At 32.5% G+C, this 14,894-nt stretch overlaps 2 protein-coding genes and 1 long non-coding RNA gene across 3 annotated transcripts; 2 read left to right on the forward strand and 1 right to left on the reverse strand.

The window, feature by feature from the left end:
• The first annotated feature begins 931 nt into the window (after window positions 1-931).
• On the forward strand, window positions 932-4,036 carry LOC132760135 (complement C1q tumor necrosis factor-related protein 3-like). Its single transcript, XM_060752041.1, has 3 exons — window positions 932-1,189; window positions 1,449-1,527; window positions 3,571-4,036. Exons 1-3 carry the CDS (start codon window positions 959-961, stop codon window positions 3,993-3,995), a joined length of 735 nt encoding a protein of 244 aa, XP_060608024.1. The 5' UTR covers window positions 932-958; the 3' UTR covers window positions 3,996-4,036.
• Window positions 4,037-5,395: 1,359 nt separating this feature from the next.
• On the reverse strand, window positions 5,396-7,778 carry LOC132760105 (uncharacterized). The gene is made up of 4 exons (XR_009629817.1): window positions 7,137-7,778; window positions 6,565-6,641; window positions 5,555-6,351; window positions 5,396-5,411 (listed from the first exon to the last, which is right to left on the reverse strand). It is a non-coding gene; the product is annotated as an uncharacterized LOC132760105 (long non-coding RNA).
• Window positions 7,779-9,932: 2,154 nt separating this feature from the next.
• On the forward strand, window positions 9,933-13,921 carry LOC132760136 (uncharacterized). Its single transcript, XM_060752042.1, has 3 exons — window positions 9,933-10,269; window positions 12,574-12,652; window positions 13,417-13,921. The coding sequence occupies exons 1-3, from the start codon at window positions 10,000-10,002 to the stop codon at window positions 13,839-13,841; spliced, it is 774 nt and encodes a 257-aa protein (XP_060608025.1). The 5' UTR covers window positions 9,933-9,999; the 3' UTR covers window positions 13,842-13,921.
• The last annotated feature ends 973 nt before the right edge of the window (window positions 13,922-14,894 follow it).

Consider the following 14,894-nt stretch of genomic DNA (forward strand, 5'->3'; position numbering starts at 1 on the left):
TGTAATTCCTTACCGGAGTGACACCTCTGATAGTCCGCCATCTTGACAAACTAGTGTCTACATATTTACAACCACACAGCTTAGAACACAGTAAAAATATGTCAAATATAGTGAACAGAACAAACTGAAGTGTGTTGTGTGTCAGATTGTAATTACCATTTATGGAGTATAAGTGGATGAGCTTTTATGCAACATTTTTTTTTATATTTTATTTTACCTTTCTATGGTTGCATGAACTTACATGTATTGCTACTGAAAACTTCTAACAGTCGCAGACATAACCTCTATTAATATCATCATTAACATTTTTGTGAACTTATAAACTCATTGCGTAAGAGACTTCATAATTTGAAGTCGGCACATGATTTTATATCAACAAAATCTAAAAGCAGCAACATGGCGTTAGCATATGCATGCATTCCTTTTGAGCTGTAAAGGCAAAACAGGCTACCACATATATGTACTTGCATGATATTTTGTTGCGCTAAATTTATGCACACTGTAATTTCAAACTGTGATCACCGAAGCAATTAAGGAGCACATTCAAAAGAAATAGACAATAACTATCCAGAACATTAATATTACTTAACCAAAATTTGGCACACACAAAAAACGACAAAAAGGTGCAAATGTTCCATTATAAATACTCATCAGATTGCAGTTTAATTTCAGACTCCTCATTGATGAAGCGTAGACTCAATTTTATGCAGCTCAATATTCTCAAAAATGCTTGTATGCTTTTTTATGCGATTTACGGGTTTCAATGAAATAACATATAAAATTCTGGAAAGGTATGACTGAAATATGATGTGAAAGATATAATGGCTGTTCGGAAAGGAAAAGAAGAAGCTTATCTCAAACGTGATGGTCTACTGGCCTATAATCTATTTATGGTATTAGCTATATAACTACTTATGCCCTCATTTCTTATTCATTATTCAAACTGACTGATTCAGACATGTTGCTCTTTCTCTGGTTAGTTTTGTATTCAGTTGCTGCAAGCATACATGGAATCAAAGAAGAATCCATTTTGCAGAATATCATGAACGAAATTACGGAATTGAAAACTAGACAGAGTTCTTGCGACCTTCACGCGGCTAAAATCACTGAATTTGAGGCCATCGTAGCAGACCTGCAGAAACGCAATGATGAATTGAAAAAGGAAAACCTGCAAATACGGAAAGGCATGGTATTAAAGATTTGTCTTTATTTTAATGTAAATTATCTAAAATAACAATACCAAAGATAATTGCATTAATTCAACAATTGTTATACCTGAATAGTAATTATATGCCACTTTCTATTTATTTCTGTCAGAAAAAATCGTGTTGACTAGGAAATCATTTTGCGTCATAATAAGAATAGACTTTTACAAACAAATGTCATAAGCATATTCTGGATGTTTTGTAATAGTTCATGCTTATTCATGAAATATTTCTTCGTTACAGAATCGCTTAAATGAAAACATCCACAATGAAAATAAAGAATATAACGAAGATATCAAAAATAACAAAAGCCGATACAATAGTAAGTGATAATGCAGTCTTTTTTATTCTGTATGTTGCAACCCAATCTTATGTTATAATTTTAAATTTTGAGCAAGAATATTATAAATTATAAATTAAGTTTGTGGTAAACATGTATATCTTCAGATGAATGTGTAATTTATCTAAAAAGAAAAAAGTTGAAGATCACCATATCGGACCTATGTTTACTTATGATATTAGTCAGATACTAAAATCTTGGAAAAGGTCGTTGACGTACGAATTGAAAGCCATCTGAAGACAAACAATCTACACGAGGTCAACCAATCTGCTTATCGCAAGTTCTATTCGCCCGAGACTGCAATGTTAAAAGTTCAAAGTGACATTCTACAGTCTTTGGATAATAAAAATGTGCCTATTCTCCTGATGCTTGATTTGCCTGCTGCTTTTGATACAATTTATCACGGAACGCTCCTTCGCCGCCTTGAACGACACTTTGGAATAACAGGCAAGCCACTCGAATGGATGACGTCATACCTGACCGACCGATACCAGACTGTCTGATAAACAACAAACTATCACATCAAGTCCACATGGAGTACAGTGTACCTCAAGGGTTTGTCCTGTGATCCAAGAGCTATGTGATGTATACGAAACCTGTCGGAGAAATATGCCGTAAACATGAGCTAAACAACCATTTCTTCGCAGATGACTCACAACTCTATCTATCCTTCAAACCAGTGACTAGTATTTCAATTCAAGAGAATATAAACCGTATTGAAAGATGTCTTGATGATATTGTAAGTTGGATGAATGCCAACATGCTGAAGCTAAACGGCGACAAAACAGAGTTGATCATCTTCTCATCTGAACATAACGCACAACCTGTTTCAGATGTTACAGTAACAGTCGACGGTTCGAAAATTAGCCAATCATCTAGTGTGCGCAATCTTGGTGCATTTCTTGACTCGAACATGAGGATGGAACAACATGTAAATAATGTCTGTAGGAATGTTAAGCACAATTAAGACAAATTGGTCACATCAGACCCTATCTTACTGTTAAAGCAACCAACTCTCTAGTAAATTCACTTGTTACTTCTAGGTTAGACTACTGTAATGCACTGTTATATGGAGTCTATAATCAGTCAATGACCAAGTTACAACATGTTCAATATACAGCAGCTAGAATTGTGACCAAAACACTCAAGTATGACCACATAACACCTATCTTACATGAACTTCACTGGGTTCCGGTAGAGTATCGGGTCGAATATAAAAAAATTTGACTTATACATATTAATCCCTCATCGATCAATCACCAGCCTATATAAAAGACATGATAGACATGTACATCCCAGTCAGGAATCTGAGGTCCCAAAATAACTCAATGACATTAGTTGTGCCTAAATCTCGGACAGTACGTTATGGTGACAGGTGGTTCCGGACAGCCGCAGCGAAATTATGGAATTCGTTACCACCTGGCATTAGAGACTGTAGTACCTTGCCAAGTTTTAAGAGAGCTCTCAAAACGCATTATTACATAAAGTTCTATGGACGTTAGTTTCATAAAACAACATACATGTACTACTTTTTCTATATTATCAGTGTAAATTGTGTGTTTGATTTTATGTCTTAGGGTTTTACTTTATAATTCGTTTCTTTTTTACTTTTATTTGTTACTTTTTTAACACTCTTATTTCGTTCAAATCTTTTATAGGATTCTTTTTTTTTAAATTGAGCCTTGCTTTTAAACTAATTGTGTCTGTTTTTCTTAACATCCTTTACTGGTTTTAGATTATCATTATTGTTTAATAGGTTTACTTAGTTAATATTGTACATTATGTCTTATATATATGATTATGTTTTGTCATATTTATGTAAAGCACTCTTGAACATTTATTATTTATGAAAAGAGTGCTATAGAAATGTGGTATATATGATAAAATAATAATAATAAATACTTTAAAAAGAAAACTTGCATTTGCATCTTAAAGTAATATTGCAAACATTTATTGAAACTGATCTTGTCTGAATTGATAAAGAACATAATATATGCAGATATATGCTGTGATTATATTCTATAGGAATGGTAGCTGGCGGTCAAGTCGCCTTTACAGTTGGTATATCTACCCCTGACCTAACGCATCTAGGAGATCATCACACCATTGTATTTGACAAGCCCATAACCAATATTGGAAACGCCTATAGCCATACCACCGGTATATTTCACGCACCACTGAAGGGCATTTATGTCTTCACTTTGACGTTAATGGTTGTCGCCCGGCACGAAGAGTATCTGGAAATTGTTGTCGATGGGAACGTTCTCAACGATATTTTGGCAGATGCATCTTCTGTTGATGATTTTGTGTCAACAACTAAACAATGGGTACTCGATCTCAACTTTGGCTCCGAAGTTTGGATTCGTACAACTTCAAACAATAATATGGGAGAGATTCATGGATATATGCACACTGCTTTCAGCGGATATCTATTGTTTGAAACCGAATAAGTGTTTTGCAATAATGATAGCTAAATTACTATTAAAATTGATAAAAAATAGTTAACTAATTTTGTTTTGTTATTAACTTTATCTGTATGTAAAACCATCCAGATCAGTCTGCACTAGTTAGTTGCTTAATTTAATATTTTTACTAAGAAATTATTAGGATACCGTTTGTTCTGATTAATTAGCGGGTAAATCAGTGCAATAACATGTCGGCCGAATCCATCCGTAGTTTATAAATTCATTCTGAGTAAAATGTACGTAAAATTGTGACCTACACATTTGTAAGATTTTGCTGCACATTTTAAAGTTCAAGGGTTTTGATATCATTAGATTTTACGACAATATCTGGCACAAAGAGCTTATCAATGAAAATGACCACCAGGTGCCCTTGTTGCAAAGGCGTTTCAATCTGCGTGGCGGTTTCAACTGCTATTAAAATCAATCTAAGAATTTTCTCAAAAGAAAATGTACCGATACAACATTTTCCGAAGCCGTGCACGAAGATGACATATTCGTTAGTCGTTTATGTTGTAGATTAGCATGTACAATAATATAGCGTGGAGGCTAATCTTTATTTACTGCAATATTGGATCTATCCCAAGTGTCAGTTCGTTTTTCATATGTTTGAATTCACCGGGCCTAGTTCTATATACTAATTATTTTGTAGTAAAATTCAGAGAGTGTAAAATAATGCCCAAAATGTTGACCTGATCCAACATAATAGTAAGTAATTCTACAGGAAAATCCTCAGAAATATGAATTTAAACACAACATTATGTGTCTCCATTTTATCTGGGTCTTGTATAATATTGCCCCGGATACCTTGTGCCCTTCATCCAAAAATAATGACTTACATGAAACATGTCTTTTTTAATGAAATCTTGATGCTTGTTTGAGCAACTCAAATGCTCATTGATCACTGGGTTGATAGACAATATTACGACTTGTTCATCGCTATCCTGTGTAATATATGAGGCGGTCGAACCTGGTGATGCTCAAGGAATAGGTTTTGGAAACAGAGAAGTAGTTTGTCTAACAAATTCAGCATAAAGTAATTATGTTATGGATAGTTGCTGGAAAAGGTTACAATTGTTTAAATTTACAATGAAGAAAGTATCAAATTTTAAACTGACCACTTTATCCTTTATTACTATTTAATAAGTCAGTGACCAAGGGCAATAACTCTAAAATTATGAAGTAAAAAGTTATGGTTATTGTGCATCCCAGCAAACACAAGACGTCATACTGACGTCAGATTTAAGTCAGGTTCTGACGTCGGATGACGGTCGGAAAAACGGTTGGATTTGAAAGTTTTTTTGACGTAATAATCTGACGTCAGGTAGACGTCAGAATCTAACCATTATTTAACCTTTTTCTGACCAAAATTTGACCATTATCTAACCATTTTCCGACCTCAATCTGACCATTTTCCGACCTCAGTCTGACCATTTTCCGACCTAAATCTAACCATTTTCTAACCATTTTCCAACCTCAATCTGACCATTTTCCGACCTGAGTCTGACCATTGTCCGACCTAAATCTAACCAGTTTCTAACCTCAACCTGACCATTTTCCGACCTAAATATTAACCCTTTTCTGCCCTAAATCTGATCATTTTCTGACCTTCATCTTATCATTCCCCTAATCCTTTTTGTTTCACCACGTCATAAATATTTTCTGGCTAATCCTGATTTGATCTAATTTAATGTAACTCATTCTATTAAGTAACTTTCCCTCAAATGAAATGTATAACAGAAAACTAAAAGCAAAAATATGTTTCATGCTTTTTTAATTTAAGATAAAAGTTGCAATTTGAAGCTGATACATACAATTTTAGTAAATTCTGCAAGGTTAAATAATTTTCATAAATTAAACAAAATAAAACAAAAAATAAGTTAATTACAAAACAAAAAGTATTACAAAAACAATGACATAAATGAAACTAAGAAAACATGTACAAATATTAAAGAACAAAACAATGTATGCACATTTCTATCAAAGTTTGCCTTATCAAATAAAACAATGAAAATATTATAATTTTAAGAAAAGTTAAAAGATTCTGATAATAATGTTTCAAGCAATTAATGACAGATTTTCAGTACTTTAACTATATTTCTACAGCATTTCTAAAACATTTAGTGCCATTTTGCATATTTTGACCTCCTTTGATAATTGTCAGTAATGTATAAATTGCTGCCTTTTAGTTACTTCACAAAGTTATACTTTTAGATATCCATGAGAATTAGCACGAATTTTGAGGTGTGATGCTTTAAGATATGACCTTCTTTCAGCACCCCTCGTCTGTCCGGAGGATATGTAGCGTTTGTAGCGCCCAATAGCGTGTGTGACATCATTTTCACTGAAAAAAAAAGAAATTTATGAAACATGTAAAAATAACAAGCAAAAATGTTTTCATGGTTATCTTAACTTAATGAACAATTTTGCCAACTTTTTATAAGAGAGCTTTAACAAAAATTAAAAGTAAACATAAATACTGAACATTTAAAAAGCCGCTTTTAAACTCCAGTTTAGTATGGATTAAAGTATGTAATAGAATTTACAAAAATCTTACTTTCATATGTTTCTTTTTACATATTCACGTGTGTCCGTCCCACCGACCTTTGAGAGCATGTCCAACACTTTAACTACCTGAAAAGAAAATTATATTCTAACTTATGTATATATTCTACGTTTGAAATAGAACAGTTACGCAAGTCTAAAATATTTCATAGTTTTAAATTAAAGATTTAATGCCAAAATGTCTGGAACCAAAACGTCTTGCGTTATTTGGGACCGGAACGTTTTGGGTTATTTGGGACCGAAACGTCTTGGTCCGAAATGCTCGAAATCGTACAAATTCATTCTCAATTCTCAGATTTTAACTGACAAAAACATCACAGTTTAAGAAAAATATGAAAACTTTCTTTGGTAGTACTGAAAGGCATATTATAAAATCTTCACAAGCAGAGTTAAAACATGTCAATTTTAAAAAAGATTTATTATTAGACATTATCGCGAATTTGTGTGACATTTTACTTCTGAATCAGCTGTTCAAATAATGATTATTAAATTTAAGAGTGCTTGCAATCATGCAATTATGTATCAAATACAAAGTAGAAATAAATCTTAATAAATTGAACTGACCTTTTTGTTCAAGAAAACCTATAATATTCACTTATCAATGCATCCCGATTCCTGACCGACAGCCAAAACGTAACGCCTACGAATTTGAATTTCCATCCACGTGACTTTAGATTCGAATTAAAGGTTAATTATGTTTTCTTTCCCTTTTCTGTCACTATGATTAAATGTTTAAAGCACTATTAAAAACTCGTCATTTTGATACATATAATGTACCACAAATGATAATATTACAACGTTAAATGATTGGAACTTGTAAACAGATCTGTAGCTATAAATAGATTTCATAACAATAACACATGTAACTTGCGTATATACAGCGCCACCTTTATGTTTTATTAGGTTGCAGCGCCGCGATCTTGGTCTGTATTTATATAAGAACACTTCATTTGTAATCCAAATAACATTTGAAAAAAAAAGTTTAAATGATTACAACAGCGAATAATGATTCTTTTTTGTTATTTTTTTTACCTACCGTCAGGACACCGACCATAACCTGACGTTAGTACGACGTCAAAAAGAAACGTCTATTAGACATCGGTATTTTAACGTCAGATTTACGTCGTATTTTGGTCGCCGACGTCGTGACCAAAATCTAACATTAATCCGACGTTATTTTAACGTCATGTGTTTGCTGGGATTGTACTTCTCCACTACGAGATCTATCCACGTATGAAGTTTTGAGTCAGCAGTTTTCATACTGTTGGAGTTACATCGCGTGTGCTAGACATTGGTCCGCGTAAAAAAATGAATACGAATTTTCGTAGCCTTTCTTACAATTATCATATAAACACATAAAGGTCGTACAATAAACCTGGGACTTGAAATAAATAATTTATGTCCCAGCTTTGAAGTTTACCGGTGCTGTGATTTTCTTCTTTCTCTATATGAGAAACGTTGACTTTTCGTCGAAATACATCGAATCTTCCAAATCTGACCATGAGCTGTTCATTGGTTTTTGTTTATGTCTTTTTCTTTCCTTTTTCTTGTAATATTAATTGTAATATTTAGGAGGCTCATATTAACGGCATTATAGAGCATAAGGCATATAGCTCAAGAAACAAAGAAACATTTTCACCAGATATTTGAGTTGCTTACGTATCTTTGCATCCCTGCACTATTTTTTTCTTTCTAAATTATACAAAAATTACACCAAAAGTTTTTAAAAGTCCATTGTGAGCTAATCATTAATTCGATATGTTTGCAAAAATTCACTGTTATAGTTAGAAGTCCCTAGTTTACGGTAATATTAATAAAAATGAGCTTTAGCCTTGCGGGGATTTCATCGTATTGTATATAAAAGTATTTAAAGATACGCTAATTGCCAGAGCAAAACGTGATATAAATATCTGGTTGTTTTTTCTTTGCAGGTTGGCCAGTGCAATCAGTGCAATAGGTTGAAAGTTCATTGTTAAGGCAGTTTAAAGAACATGCGGCTAGTAAAATGAACATGGCTTCCAGATAATGATACTTCTGCGCGACGGTTTTATTTTTTTATAAACACACCGTGACCATTGCTCCAATTTCAAAAAAAAATAGCAAGCAATAATTTTGCATTTACACCCATACTCCCCGGGACCACTTAATGACTATTTACACAACTCAAATACGCTGTAATCCCCAATTTCACAACGTTTCAAAACACAGGTCGTGACAAAATTATACTATTGTAATAAAAGTATATAATAATTACAAATACTATAAACTACTGAAGATTATATAAATCTTTGATTGCATACAAAATATTCATTCCGACGTGTGTTTTGTTTTTGTTAAAAATTATAAAGACACAGGTAAAGCATGATAGTAATATGTAGCACAGTGTTCTGCAATAAAAGAAATATTCAATTTTTGCGATAATGATGTGGCGTTATCTCATCATTAATGGTCAAGTTAACTTCTACTCTTGTATAAATCATGATAAATATCTAAAATCTATTAACGAACTATACGATATTCGTTTTATAGTACAAAACATCCAAAATCTGTTCATTTATTCTTTCATTTTAATTTTTTTATTATTATTATTTTATTTTATTATTATTATCTTTTTATTTTGGCTCGTCTTTTGTTCAATGACTGTTATTGATGAAATTGGAATCAAAGAAGATTTTTTTTATGCAAAATACCGGTACATGTGTCATGAAAGAAATAACAAAACTGAAAACGAGGCAGAATTCTTGTGAAGAATACAATATTATTACATGTATTTCTAAATGAGACACAGCTTATTGGCTGTTTTATGATTTTTCTAAGGTGGTGTGCAAAAAGGTTATAGCTTTAATGACATATATAATTATATAGAGTTGCATCAATTTTGCACCTAACTTTCGATTTGCTAAGAAACTTTTTATGTTCGAAAATGCAAAGTAACGAGAGTTTAGCTTAGTTACTGTTGGTTCAATTTTGTAACAGTTAGCCTTAGTTGAAAGTTTCAGTTCATAACAGTATTTGTGCGGGGTAATAAGATAAATAAATAACACATAGGTTTTATTGAGTAATACGCAATACGCACACAAATATTGCTCTCAATTTCATTACTCTTTAATATGTTTAATATCGGTACTGTAATCAAATTACGATATACATACAATGTTTATATTACAATCAATCAAAACGGTGACTTTTAAATCCTCGCCGAAGTGTAATGGAAAAGCTGAAAAAGTTTAATTATGTTAACCTGAAAGAAATTTATATATGATAGTATGATATATATACATGTATAATATGACATTTTCTTTTGATTAGTCAAAATATTCTTATCTCAAAGGTGAAATACTAAGTCGAACATCACCTAGATAGCATTTTTTTTTTTAAAAGTGTCTTCTGAATTCTTCATGATCTGGAATTATTGATAGTTTAAAACATGTTTGTCTTTTTTCTTTTCTTCATCTTTTCCTTTGTAGGCATACATGGAATAAAAGAGGAAACATTCATGCAAAATATCATGAATGAAATTACTGAACTCAAAACGAGACAGACTTCTTGTGAGCGATACAAGGCCAAAGTGGCTGAATTAGAGGCTGCTGTAGTCCAACTGAAAACAAAGCAAAGTTCTTATGAAGCTAAGGTAGATGATCTCCAGAAACGCAATGGGAAATTGGAACTAAAGATGCTTCAGATTCAGCATGACATGGTATTACTAAACTTATCATTTTTATAGTTATTTTTTTAATTGTGAGTTAGACATCGAATCGTCAAGATAGCCAATGAATTTAATCTTCAGACAAGTATTGATTTTTTACACCGTGCAATATAGGTCATTCTAATGAGTTCTAAGTTTCTAACCTCAGTTTTTGTGAATCTTGTCATTTTTTCTTCTTCTTTCTTTCCTTTATTCATTTCAATTAAGGTAACAAGAAAAGCATTGATGCAAAGCATCAAAGGGCGTCCAAGCAAGAAATGCAGCAAGTGAAGATGAACTAGTACACATATGATGACAAGTAATTCTTATAAACTACCAGAAATGTATATCACTTATGAATGAGCGGACGAAAGACATTGTTCATTATGAACTTTGATTGACATGCTAGAGATTAGAATATATCTTGTTATTTCTTTATGATCGTGGTTATTAATAGCAACGGATATACATGTATGCAATCATTTATAATCCATATGTGTAACGCATGATCAACACGTACCACACATTTGTAATTGTCCCTTATTATGTTATCGCTATTAGCGAAGACCCCCTTAAGGTATCTGTTCACACTTTAAGTTAGTAAAAATATGACACTGGTTATATTACCATGTTGATCATAATTGTTTATTATACAATAATTGTAATATCTATTAATTTTAATTAAAAAAAAATACAAATTTTATGAATATTGTTTTCTTTTATTCTTTTTTGTGTTTTATGTGCTATTTTAATACTGAGTTTTTACTACTCTTTTTTATTAAAATTGTAAAATAAATTTTAAGAATTCAATTGTCATATTGACCGACGATTATAAGTCAAAGCTTAACTGGAAAAAGTCAGTAAATTATGGTTTATCTTTCAATATATAATATTGTTTATTCTTAAACCATGTACATGTACATTGTATTTTTCTTTATCATTTTTTAAATTATCAATCAATTGAATAATTCATAAAATCTAATTTGTAACTTTGAATAATTCCTCGGCATCTTTACTAAACACGGATAACAAATTAAATAAAATGTTTCAAAGTTGATAATGTCATTTTAATACCATAAAAAATGTACCTTTTTCTCAATTATTGTACATATCACGGATTTATATTACATATAAATCCGTGTACATATTTATTGTTTTTATCTCATATAGATAAAATGAAACATGCTATTGTTTTTTTTTTCTAATTGTAACGATATCAAACATCTACTCCATAACCGGGAGAGACCGGACAATAAATGTGTGGTACTATTCGCCGGTCACTAGTAAATCCTGGTCAAAATAGACCGGGAGAGACCGGCATTTACCGATAGGAGTGATAAATAGATATATCTATAAATAGGTTTTTGGAATATTTAGGTCATCAACTGATCATACTAGGATACATGTACAACAATAACATACCATGATAACCGACTGTGTACTACAAAATGATAAATAAAAAACTCCGAAGAGCGCGATTTATTGACGGAAAAGGTTATGCAAAATGTTTGCATTGCGAAAATTCATTGTAACATATCGCGACATTTCATTCTTAATTAATAATAATCAAGCACCCTCATACCGATCGGAATTTTCGGCTTTTATTATGACCGACTAAAAGGCTCGAGAAGTTGCTGTCGCCCTTTCACAAAATCTGATTTCATTCCATAAGAGCGCCGCGCTTCGGCGCGGACGCCAATAAACGGTGATGTTGTTTGTTATTCGCACATACACTAATTTTATTTACGTCTTTTCATTTGTTTGGGTTTATTTTAGCAACCATATATAACATAAGGAAACTTTATACCTTGTTTTTTATTTACTTTGAGAGAACAACTATCTATTTGTATACTTATGCACACCAAAAAGTAAATATTAATTAATATTGAGCACGACATTGGTCTTTTAACATAATCAAAAATATAACTATCTTTAAATAAAATCTTTCTTGCTATTGAATTGCATTATTTTAATATGAGGTTTTAGCATATTCCTTCATTATTATGCCGTATAACACAAGGCGTTTCTAATATCTGATTGAAAGTGAAACGGGACAACATTTTGCCTAATGGTAAAGATACATTAACGATAGTGGTGAAATGAGTCGAAATGTCAATTACTTTTGTGATTGGAATTCATATATACTGATATAGAAAATATCTCATCTCTTGATTAATTTATGCAAATGCGGAATCGACAGAGTAAGAACCACAGATCTGGGAAATTTCTGTAAAAGTATACATTTGCCTAGCTAAACATTGCTAAATGCGTTATCATTAAAATTTATATATATCAGAAAACATTATTGTTTTACAGGATTCAAAACGACAAATCCATAATATTCAGCATAAAGACAAGCCAGATAATCTCACGACTTACCAAAACAGTTACAAACGTAAGTATTATTTATCAAAAGATATTTTACATATATTGACGCAAATGTCTCAAATGTTTTGACATTCAAAATCAGTAAAATAATGCAGGTTTGTATGTCAAAAAAACAAGTATTATCAGCTGCTTTTCGTCATACCTGTATCAAAATCACATTTGTTATCAATGGAATTCTTCAAGAAATAGTATCACTAATTTGAATTGAACTCCAACACGGAACAAATATATTTCAAAAGGTAATGATACAATGCATATATACGTAAAAATACAGTTTGTTTCCAAATCGCCACACTGGTTTGTAAATACTATGAGACATATATTGTTATGCGTGTAACAAGGCGTCTGATAATTCTTTTTTTGAAAGAAGTTTGATTCAAACTAACTTACAAATTATGTTCATGGATAAACCAGCGAGTTATCCCAGCATGCAATCACAAATCAGGTCATTCACCTGTAAAATTGGCAGCCTTAAACAACTTTAAGCGACCGGTCGATTAGGTGACATTGGTAATTCTGCCATAAAATATAAATATATACATATATTACGCTAACCTACATGTAAATGTGTATTTCCCACTAACTATTAAAGATTATTCATTTTATAAGGCAATTAACATGATTGTACTGAATTTAAAACGAATATATTTTTTAAAAATATATCTCTTGTTGAATGAAATTTCACCTCAGTGATTCAAACATTTGTTTCAATAACTTAATATCAAATAATATATGAATAGATCTTTGCCACAAACTACAATCACTTTATAGGAATGGCAGTCAGTGGTCAAGTTGCGTTTACAGCTGGTGTATCAAATGCAGACCTAACACAACTAGGAGATCACCACACAATCATCTTTGATAAGCCTATTACAAATATTGGAAATGCCTACAGCGTACATTCTGGTATATTCCAGGCACCCCTTAAGGGTGTTTATGTGTTCACAATGACACTCATGGTTGTCCCACGTCACAGTGAGTATCTGGACATTGTAGTCGATGGAAATCTTATAAACCAAATTTTTGCAGATGCTTCGTCGGTTGATGATTTTATATCAACAACTAAGCAATGGGTACTCGATCTCAACGTTGGCTCCGAAGTTTGGATTCGAACATCTACGTACGAAAATAAGGGAGAGATACATGGTAAAATGCACACAACTTTCAGTGGATTTCTGTTGTTTGAAACTGAATAAAGTTTCAAATAATACTGAAATGTTATATTGTAAAAAGAATATAACGAAAGCATATGATTGGAAATATTTTGTTTTTGTTATAAAATATTAATCAAGCGGGATAATGAGATGGCAAGAATATTAAACTCATACGATAAAATAATTGCCCATCCTCAGAAATATGAATTAAGACACTATTTGCCTCCATTTTATCTGGATCCTGTATGATATTGTCCCGGATACATTGCAAGAGAAGACATGTACCCTTCATCCAAAAATTGATGACTATAAGTTGAAACATACTTATTTCATGAAAGCTTGAAACTTATTTGAACTACTCTAATGTTCACTGATCACTGGATAGAGAGACAGTTTTACAACTCGTCATCAGCTATCCATAATTGAACAACGGATGAATATTAAAGTTTTTTCCTCCTCGGTAATACAAGAACCGGTCTAACCGGATGATGCTCCCCGAATAGGTTTTGGACACAGAGAAGTAGTTTGTCCATGCTCCCCGAATTAGGTTTTGAACAGAGAAGTAATTTGTCCATGCTCCCCGAATTAGGTTTTGAACAGAGAAGTAGTTTGTCCATGCTCCCCGAATTAGGTTTTGGACACAGAGAAGTAGTTTGTCCATGCTCCCCGAATTAGGTTTTGAACAGAGAAGTAGTTTGTCCATGCTCCCCGAATTAGGTTTTGGACACAGAGAAGTAGTTTGTCGATGCTGCCCCGAATTAGGTTTTGGACACAGAGAAGTAGTTTGTCCATGCTCCCCGAATTAGGTTTTGGACACAGAGAAGTAGTTTGTCCATGCTCCCCGAATAGGTTTTGAACAGAGAAGTAGTTTGTCCATGCTCCCGAATTAGGTTTTGAACAGAGAAGTAGTTTGTCCATGCTCCCGAATTAGTTTTTGGACACAGAGAATAGTTTGTCCATGCTCCCCGAATTAGGTTTTGGACACAGAAGAAGTAGTTTGTCCATGCTCCCCGAATAGGTTTTGAACAGAGAAGTAGTTTGTCCATGCTCCCCGAATTAGGTTTGAACAGAGAAGTAGTTTGTCCATGCTCCCCG

This window comes from Ruditapes philippinarum, unplaced genomic scaffold, assembly GCF_026571515.1.
Source record: "Ruditapes philippinarum isolate M1 unplaced genomic scaffold, ASM2657151v2 ctg3111_1_1_1_1, whole genome shotgun sequence".
NCBI lineage: Eukaryota > Metazoa > Mollusca > Bivalvia > Venerida > Veneridae > Ruditapes > Ruditapes philippinarum.

Coding starts and splice junctions, on each gene's coding strand:
- LOC132760136 (XM_060752042.1), top strand. CDS start 10,000: ATGTTTGTCTTTTTTCTTTTCTTCATCTTTTCCTTTGTAGGCATACAT. Junction 10,270..12,573: donor TTCAGATTCAGCATGACATG/GTATTACTAAAC, acceptor ATTGTTTTACAG/GATTCAAAACGACAAATCCA. Junction 12,653..13,416: donor TTACCAAAACAGTTACAAAC/GTAAGTATTATT, acceptor ATCACTTTATAG/GAATGGCAGTCAGTGGTCAA.
- LOC132760135 (XM_060752041.1), top strand. CDS start 959: ATGTTGCTCTTTCTCTGGTTAGTTTTGTATTCAGTTGCTGCAAGCATA. Junction 1,190..1,448: donor TGCAAATACGGAAAGGCATG/GTATTAAAGATT, acceptor TCTTCGTTACAG/AATCGCTTAAATGAAAACAT. Junction 1,528..3,570: donor TAACAAAAGCCGATACAATA/GTAAGTGATAAT, acceptor TATATTCTATAG/GAATGGTAGCTGGCGGTCAA.